General features: G+C 36.5%; 1 protein-coding gene across 1 annotated transcript; it reads left to right on the top strand.

Moving 5' to 3' along the window:
- Positions 1 to 79: 79 nt before the first annotated feature.
- On the top strand, positions 80 to 3954 carry PTTG1 (PTTG1 regulator of sister chromatid separation, securin). Its single transcript, XM_026696327.2, has 6 exons — positions 80 to 206; positions 1697 to 1808; positions 2403 to 2572; positions 2919 to 3009; positions 3314 to 3463; positions 3797 to 3954. Exons 2-6 carry the CDS (start codon positions 1718 to 1720, stop codon positions 3868 to 3870), a joined length of 576 nt encoding a protein of 191 aa, XP_026552112.1. The 5' UTR covers positions 80 to 206; positions 1697 to 1717; the 3' UTR covers positions 3871 to 3954.
- Positions 3955 to 9039: the final 5085 nt, after the last annotated feature.

The raw sequence follows: 9039 nt of genomic DNA, 5'->3' as shown, positions 1-9039 counted from the left end.
ATCCCGCATTGCCTGCGAATGAGACTCAAGGTAAAGCAGTGTAGCCTCCACTTGTCCCCCGCCAACATTGGTTTAGAAAGGGAGCCAATCAGTAGTTTTAACCTCTCAGTACGAGGAGCAACAGCCAATCAGGGACTAAGTGCAAGATTTAAAAGAATTCGGTAGAGAAAGCTACGTTGCAAGTTTTAACCAAAGTGTTTGCCGAGGTAATGGATCGATAAGGGGATGATGGATGTGGAACTTTTTTTCCTTCATGATAGTTTAATTTTCGTTTCTGTTTGTTCATACGTATTAGGTTTTAAAGGCTAGCTCTGTTGCAAAATTAAAACTGCAAACAATAGTTTAGGAAGAAGCGGGATGGTGGTCAGTATTTCGGTTCAATCTTTTGTCATAATTGCTGAAACTTGTTTTTGTTTTGTTTTTTTAAGTCGTATATGCTTTCAATGGACTTGTACCCCAGTGCTATTTTTCTGTTTGACAGCCTTCTAAAACTAATTCTGAAAGAAGCTCTATTAATGAACATAGAAATGCCAGGGCTGCGAGTATTAAACTGAAATAATTGAAAAATAAAGGCTTCAGTTCTGTTTACAGGTAGCAGCAGAGAGCAAGATACGCTGGTTGCTATAGTGCATGCACACCACAAATTCATATAGAATAATATCTTTGTTACAGAACTAACAAAAATGTTGGTTTAGAACTTCATGAGGCATGATATTCCAAAATAGGGGATGAGGGAGAATTTTTTTTAATTAAAAGGCTAATTGTTTAAACTACAAAGAGTTTAATTCAACTTCGAAATGTGTAATTCAAGAGGTTTTAGATCCTTGAATACTATGTTGGGAAGACTGAATTGAGACAAGTAGCATTTGGAGGTCAAATTAATGGCTATACTGTACTCTATTTAATCTGATCTATAAATTTTGAATCTTTCTCAACTATAATTCCTGATTTGATGTAAATAAGTCTCCTTTTAATGAGCTAGAAACCCAGCTACTTCATCAAAATGTTTATGAAACCAAAATGGAAGTGCATTGTAACTGCCTACTTTTGAGATCTCGGCCTATCTTAACAATATTGTTTTTATCTTAGTGTAAACTTGGTCTGATTTTTCTTAGTTTTGAGCCCAAAGTCATTTGCTGAGGCATAATTATCCACAGATGGCATTTTTACAAACCGATCAAATTATTTTCCAGCTCTGTTGAAATTTTCTTTTATGTATCTTTTCTTTTATGTATACTGAGAGTATTTGCACCAAGACAAATTCCTTGTGTGTCCAACTACACTTGGCCAATGAAGAATTCTATTCTATCCATTAAGACAATGCAATTTATTTACTTGTTGCCACTCTCAAATCAAGGAACTATATATATATATTTGCAAGTAGTAGATGGCAGACTATATATTCTAAATTGGGAAGAAACATTATAAAGTCACATTTTCAAATTGTTTAAGCAAAAAAATGTGTTTCCTGTAAAAAGAACAGGTGAATCTTGGATGGAATTCAGTCTTCCCACCTGAGTCAGCTTAAGACAGTTTGAACTAGGATAACCCTTGGTTCTGAAAGATTCTGAGCTAGAAGCAGCTATCCTAGTTATGTGATATTTAAGGAGAAAAGTACACTTGCAATCTTGTATTGATGTGAGAAGTTTAGATAATAAACTTAGATGTGTTATAATATTGTGGGTATCTGTTTTAGGGATCATTTGATGCCATAGGAATGGCAACACATATCTTCATAGACAAAGAGAATGGAGAAACTGGCACCACTATTGCTACTAAGGGCCAACTAAAACAGCTATTAGCACCTTGTGAGTTTGCATTTATATAATACAGCTAGTCTAAATGAGCAAAAAAAATCTATCTCTGAAAAGGCTCGCTCAACATATTAATTGATTTGGTTGCTGTCTAATCAGAATGTTTTGTTATTTTAAGAGGATAGAAGGTGAAGAGTTACCTAAATATGATATCAATGCTGCTTTCGTGTAATGGAAAGCTCTGAGAAAAGAGTCAGTCTTGAGACTTTAGGGATAACTTGGTCATATAACTCTTCTGAAAATACTGTAGCAGGGTGGGAAGAAAGAGAAATTAAAAGCGGCCATCTTTTTGCTTTGTACAAAGGACCACTGTGTGGATTCTGCCGTGAATGGAAGAAGCTGAGCTAAACTGCAGGATATTGTCTTAGTTTATTAGACAAGCAATTTTTATTAAAATTATTATCTAATGGACATAAAAGCCAACGTGGTTGTACTAATTCCTCCATAGCCCTATTCTGAATTGTCCAACTGTATGCTTTTACTGCATTTGGGGATGCTAAACCTACTTTATTAAACCTACTTTAATAAAGAAATGTTGGAATATAGGATCTAAATTGCATTGTATAACAGGACTTTCCCCTTCTACAGCAAAAGTGTTTGTAGAAAGATCTCATCCTAAAACCCCTCTTGTTGGAAGGACAGCTAATGTGAATCTAACAGAATCTCAATCAGTCAGGAAGGCTCTGGGAAATTTGAACAGACCTCTAGCAACAACAAAGAGTCAATTCCCTAAAGGAAAAAAGTTCTTGTCAAAAAAGGTTAGTAAAGCTAAGTTACTGTTGGATGACACTGAGATGCTCAGACAGAAGAAACTAACTGTTTCTAACTGCCTTTGATCTCAGGAGGTGAAATGACTCCATAAAAAAGCAATTGAGCCCCAAATTTAATATCTGGCATCTTCATGTAGAGTAATAAAACTTCTACCTGAAAGATTGGAGCTGCTGCTTATGGATCTTGACTTTAATGGGGCATTGTGGGCTAATAACCTAGGCTAGTAGCTTTGGAATAAAACAGCCTCTTATATACCCTAGATATTCATGTGCTACAGTCTCTAATCTTTGTTTTGAGAGGGTGTTATAACTATTTTTTATTATTCTTACTTAGGAAAATGAAAATATAGGCAGAACTGAAGACAACAGCATGGTTCCTGAAGAATTCCCAGAGAAGGAGAATCTTTTTTCTTATAATCCTCTAGGTAATGCCCAAAAAGGAAAGAGCTTCAGGGTTTTTGGTTTTGTTTTGGCAACAGAGGACTGTTTAATAATCAGGTTTCACAAATAAACATCTGTACCATAAGATGTGATACCCCTGGCATATCATCTTGTATATAATGAAGTAGGCTTCTATTCTTGATCCAGGTTAATAAAGATCATGAAAAGTTAGAAGTTATATTGACTAAATTTAAGCAAAGTTTTAATCAAGTTTATTTCTGACCCATGCTTAAGATCAAACGGGAAGTTTCATTTCATTGTATTTTTTCTACCATTTTCCATTAATAGATTTCGAGAGTTTTGATGTTCCTGAAGAGCACCGGCTGAGCCATATGTCTTTGACTGGAGTTCCTCTTATGACATTTGATAATGTGCCTGATAGATTTACAAGTAGCATCCCTCTGCCTCCAAAACAACCTTTAGTTTCATGGGACTATGGTAAACACTATTCAGAAAAATCTAGCAGTTGTGATATTTTGTCTTTAACTGCCTTGTTCAATTTGGGGTCTGCAACATGTACTGAAACCATAATTTCTAGTTTACTAGCTATTTATTAGTCATGTGGGCTAATAGTTTTGCAAACTGAAGTCCCAAGATACTTGGAAGGCACCTGGTTAAAAAGGGATAGAGGTAGTAGGAAAAAAAAAGCAGAACAATGTTTAGGAATTATCCAGTAACAGCTATTTTAAGAATGACTAAGTAAACACACTTTTAGTCACTTTAAAAATACCTAGAGCTAACTAACTGGAGATATTATAATTTTTTTTTCAGATTGTCTGCAGTCTACTAAAGATTTTCTGGCCACTCTGGATGAAATAGTAATTGATCTTCCCCCTCCCTTGTAACAAGTAAACAAGCTATATTTTAAAGTTGTATTTTGAACAATGTTGTAACTCGTTTTATTGTTATAATAAAGAACTTGTAGTTGTAAATACGTGTAGTTGTAACTCTTGTTTGAGCTGCTGGTAGATTTGGGAAAAAGAATTTCATATAATAAAATTATTCATTTACCATTTTTATCCCAAAGAAAAACAATTCTAATTTTAAGATGAACCCCTCCGCAAAGGAGATGAACCCCCCACAAAGGAGAATATAAAAAGCAAACACCAAAGAAAAATGTCTTTCAGCACCAGTCTTTGAAGCTAATTGTCCATTCCCCCTTTTACTTTAATATCTTCTACCTTCAGCAAACACAAGATGATTTCTCCTATCATATTTACAGGTAATTGGGAACAAATCACTTTTCCTATAGGGTAAGAATAATACATATATGCTTTTTATCTAGCCTTCAGGTCTGATAAAACATGCAGATATGTGTACTTGAATACTATATTGGACACATGGTTAGCTGTAAGAACGGATGCAAAGTTTTGCATCAACCCAAACTTCTAGACTGGATTTGTACAACATATTAGGCTAAAAATGTGATTGACTACAGTAGTTTGTTGTTGAGGGTTGTATGCAAATTCCCCCCTCCATTCCGCCTTTCATGTCACAAATGCTTAGTGTGAGCCTAGGCAGCTGAATTCATTCAACAAAGCAGGAGTTAGCATGTTGTATGAACACAGTGCAAATGTAATTCACATATAATTCTGAATTTCACCATTTTAAACATCTGGGCAATGAAACCAGGTTTAATTGTCATGAGCTGAACACCACAACCTTCCTTTTATCGCCATTGCTATTCTGGCAAAGAAGTTGCATTACATAATTGAAATTCTAATTTCAACCTCCCAAATCTTAACAATCCTGTTCTGGGATATAGAAATGTCTTGTGTTGTTGAGAATGATTATATTACAAGGATCCTATTCTAAATGACAGGCCACCTAGTGACATTCATAGCTATGTGCCAGACAGGCACAGTTAATAAAATGATTTTTTTCATGGTGGAGAGGTGTTACTGTAATCTGATTCATTTAAAAACTTAATCTTGCCCTGCTCTGGTTCCAATTGTGGCTGTTAGTCATGGAATATCTGTAGGGAATTGTGTAGTTATTATGCTTTATGTTATTATGCAGGATTTACTTTTTTTAAGGAATTTGCTTTCACCATGAATTCCTTTTTCCCATTGCTGCTAGTACTATGGAATCCTATTCACCATTGCTGTGATACTTTTATAATTTTTCTTGAATCCAAAGACATTATTGAGCTACCTTTGGTTTAAGTTTCCCTTACGATCAAGGTTATTTCCCTCCTTCAAGTCCGTTTTTGTTATTGGTTAATATGAAGGACAACAGCTTCTGTCACCTTGAAGGGGCAAATTGTGAAACGACACAAGCTAAGCATTTTCAGAAAGGGCCATTTGACAGAGTTTGTCTACCCTAAATTGGTAATTAAGGTAATTAAAGTCTTCCATTACAGCTACTCAATGCTGCTTTGAAAAAATCTATAGCTTAGTTTTAAATTATCCAAAAAACAAAAACAAAAAAACACACCAGTATCTTATCCTTGGTTGGGCAGGCTTTAATTAACTTTAAGCTAGATGCTCTGTTTATTCATTTGGATTTCTAAGCCAATGTGGATATTTTAAATGCTGAGTGCAAATCTTCGTCTAGCCTTTCTGTCACAGTTCATCTTTGATTGTTACATTCCAATAATCAGAATCATCTTGCCAAGATCTGCTTCACCTCTTAAATCATATTTATTTTCTTGTTCTCAGAATTGAAGATCATCTTGTTTCCCAAAATCTGGGTGTTACTAATGAGCCAATGTTATTTCTGAAATAATATCCATTGCTAATAAGTTGTATTACTGGATTATCTGATGTTTAGGAGATTTATATATCTTGTTTGCAATATTAGTTTAATATTTTTCTAACCAAATTTGTCATGTTTGGTAAAACACGTTTATCTTGGTGAGGTGTAACCCATCCTATGTTTGTAATCCATCAGTCACTAAATTCATGTTATGGTCCCAGAAATCAAATCTTTTCCACATTATTTGCATAGCCCTTTATGACTTGTGGACTTCAACTCCCAGAATTCTTGTCCACAAGTCATAAAAGAACCATAGTTCCCCCACCCCTGGCTTACAGTTTCCCTTCTCCCCTTTTTGGTTTTCTTCCATGACTCAAATACTAACTAACCAGGGATGGGATTCAACCGGTATTACTATCGGTTCAGTGATAAACATTTTGCTGCATGCACATGTAGAAAAACCTTAAGCTGTGCCATCCAGACAGCTGAAAAGAGCTGCATGCAGGTGTGCAGCGTTGGAAAAGCCTTTTTTTCCTGTTTTTTCAACCTCAGCTGTGCCGTGCAAAGAGCCCGGGCGGGCAGGTGGGCCAAACAGCAGCAAACAGAACCAATTCGGTGTCTGCTGCTCTTCAGAGCTACCGGTTCTATCTAACCAGTTCATAATGGATGGTGTAACTGTAATTTGCAGTATTGCTTGTTCTGATATGATTTAGCAGAAAGTTTTAATTATTAAAGAACATGATAAGAATTGGAAATTCACATCCACAGCAGATGTTCATGAGTTGATGGGCTCATTCAGGAGATCTTTTCATTCTGTAAATCACCAATCTAGTGACTTTTTGTCCTTTTGCTGGACACAACTTTCGTTCTGTCTTTACTCCTTGTCTCATTTTCTGTAGTTCTGCATTCCTTTGAAGCTTTGGAATGTTTCTTTTGAGGTGGCTAAAAGATGTTTCTGAGATCTAGCATTATAGAATCATATTGTTTATGTGTCTATCTTCTGGTTGTTATTGTCCACAGGATATGCTGCTTTGTTTTCATTATGGAAAGTTACTTCCTCTGTTAAGCTATTTGTGTAGTACCACCTTTACTATTTAATACTATGGTTAAAACTAGACCAACAGTCAAGAAGTCAACAATACTTCAATCAACGAACTACCAACTGAGAAAAAGAAGCTAACAGTAAACAATAGCCTAATCAAGGAACTAACAAGAACCCCCCCCCCCCCCAAGATTGGCAGGGTAAGTTTGCTATAAGTTTCAAACTTGCTGCAAATACTGGGCAGGATCATAAACTTGTCACAATCATTACGAGTCATGATTGTACAGTCCTGTTCAATAATTACTATAAGAATTATTTGCTTTATTATTTATTATTAGGTTGGCAAAGTATTTGCTGTTAACTTAGAGGGAAACTGAACTCCTAATTGCCCTAGAAAAACTTTTATTTTCTGTTTTTGCAGTGAGTTTGCTACTTTTGGGGGTCAGGCCTGTACATCAACCACACAGACTTATCTTTCTTGTGTATTGTCTCTAATTATAAAGAGTGTGGGTCTCTCTGACATTATATGGATGAAGATTGGAAGATGCAACCTGTTTTTTAAAAGAAATTATTCAACTATTCTCTACCTCTGTTGTCATAACATAATCGTTAATTTTAAATAGGGCTGAATGAAGTCTAACATCTCCAATGTTCTAAATTGTGCTGGTATAGTTTTAAGCATCTGTTTTTCTATTTAGTTGGCAGAAAGTTGCTATGAGAAACAGTTATACTGCTATTTTTTGTGAAACGTAACTGTGCAGTGACTTCTCATTAATGCACTTTAAGCAATGTGTAAAATTTTTGACTGCTGAAGGAGTCCTTCCAAGTGAAATTCACTGCCAAACATAGATTATTTATAGTGATGAGCCTGCTGATGTGAATATTGTACATTAATAGGCCCAAATGTATAATAATGGTGAACCGAGCAGAACTGATTTGTGTGATCAAGAATGAAGTGGATGACCTGTGACAGCAACTGATGAGTTTCACGTTTAAGGACAATTGGTAGCTCATTCAAAGGGAAATTGCCATCAAGCTTGGCATTTCACAGGAACATGTGGTCACATTATGGATGTTTTTCAGTACTGTAAGTTTGCACAAGATCGGTTCACTGCATAGTGACAAAATGACAAGAGTTGAAATTTGCTATCAATTGCTGTCCTGCCAGAAGGTGAAGGGGAGGAATTTTTTTTTTTTTGCAATGTTGTGATGACCCAGGGTGTGGCACAAAAGCAACAAAGTCACAAAAGTAGATAAAGTCCCTTTAATACCTCCAACTTGGCCCTCAACATCCAGTTATCATCGGCTGGAGAAACAACTCTCCCAAGAACAGTTTTTAAAGGGAAGAAATTCAGTCCGAACCCAAAGTACGTATAAATTATAAATAAAAACCAACACAAACCACACTGCAGCAATTAACAAGACAGGGCAAAACAAGGAATTGCAGACTTCAAAAGATAACGAAACACACAGAGTTGGGAGGACACCAGAACCTAGATAAGACTTGACAAACAAAGATAATTCACACGTTGCTTCCAGCAAGGTGCTGTGCGCAAACGCCCTTTTTAAATCCTGTTTTCCCAGCTGCAGCTAATGAAGGGAATCAGGACCCTTTTCTCCCCCATAGCCCCCGTAACTCACATTGCTCCCTTCTCCATTCCTCCCTGCATGCCCTAGGATGAAGAGGGGGTGGCCCTGGGTCTTCCTCTGAATGCTCAGCCTGACTGTGCCCTTCCCCAGTTTCTTCCACAGCCACCTGAGCCACACTCCTACTCCCTGTCAGCTGCTTGGCCTCACCCTCGGAATCAGATTCCAACAGGAGCATGACAAACATCATGGTTACAGCTTGGGTGTGATTCCGATGCAGGATTATTGACATGGATTTCCTTAAGTGTAGAAGCCCTCTCATTACAACACTCAAAACATTTGAAACACAGTTAAGCAGAATTTGGAATATGAAGAAAGACATTTTGCTGCAACATGACAACATGCCTCATACTTCATGAATCATCCAAGAGATGCCTGTGCTATCCCATATGCCACATAGACCAGACTTGCCAGGGACCTTCCATCTTTCTCCAAAACTTAAGGTGCATCTTTGCTTGACTCATATGAAAAGTGGAAAAGACTGTAAGGAGCTGGTGAAGAAACCAAGTGTGGAGTTCTTTCATGATGGCCCTTAGAAGCTTGTCTATCACTGAGAGAAGTGAATAGTGAATAATGTTGATAATGTAGAGAAGTAAAAACAGGGAACAAAAGAGCTAATTTCAAGGAT

This window comes from Pseudonaja textilis, chromosome 2 (assembly GCF_049901715.1).
Source record: "Pseudonaja textilis isolate UNSWEBS1 chromosome 2, rPseTex1.2, whole genome shotgun sequence".
NCBI lineage: Eukaryota > Metazoa > Chordata > Lepidosauria > Squamata > Elapidae > Pseudonaja > Pseudonaja textilis.
This window is presented reverse-complemented; position numbering and strand designations above follow the sequence as displayed.

Coding starts and splice junctions, on each gene's coding strand:
- PTTG1 (XM_026696327.2), top strand. CDS start 1,718: ATGGCAACACATATCTTCATAGACAAAGAGAATGGAGAAACTGGCACC. Junction 1,809..2,402: donor AAAACAGCTATTAGCACCTT/GTGAGTTTGCAT, acceptor CCCCTTCTACAG/CAAAAGTGTTTGTAGAAAGA. Junction 2,573..2,918: donor AAAAGTTCTTGTCAAAAAAG/GTTAGTAAAGCT, acceptor ATTCTTACTTAG/GAAAATGAAAATATAGGCAG.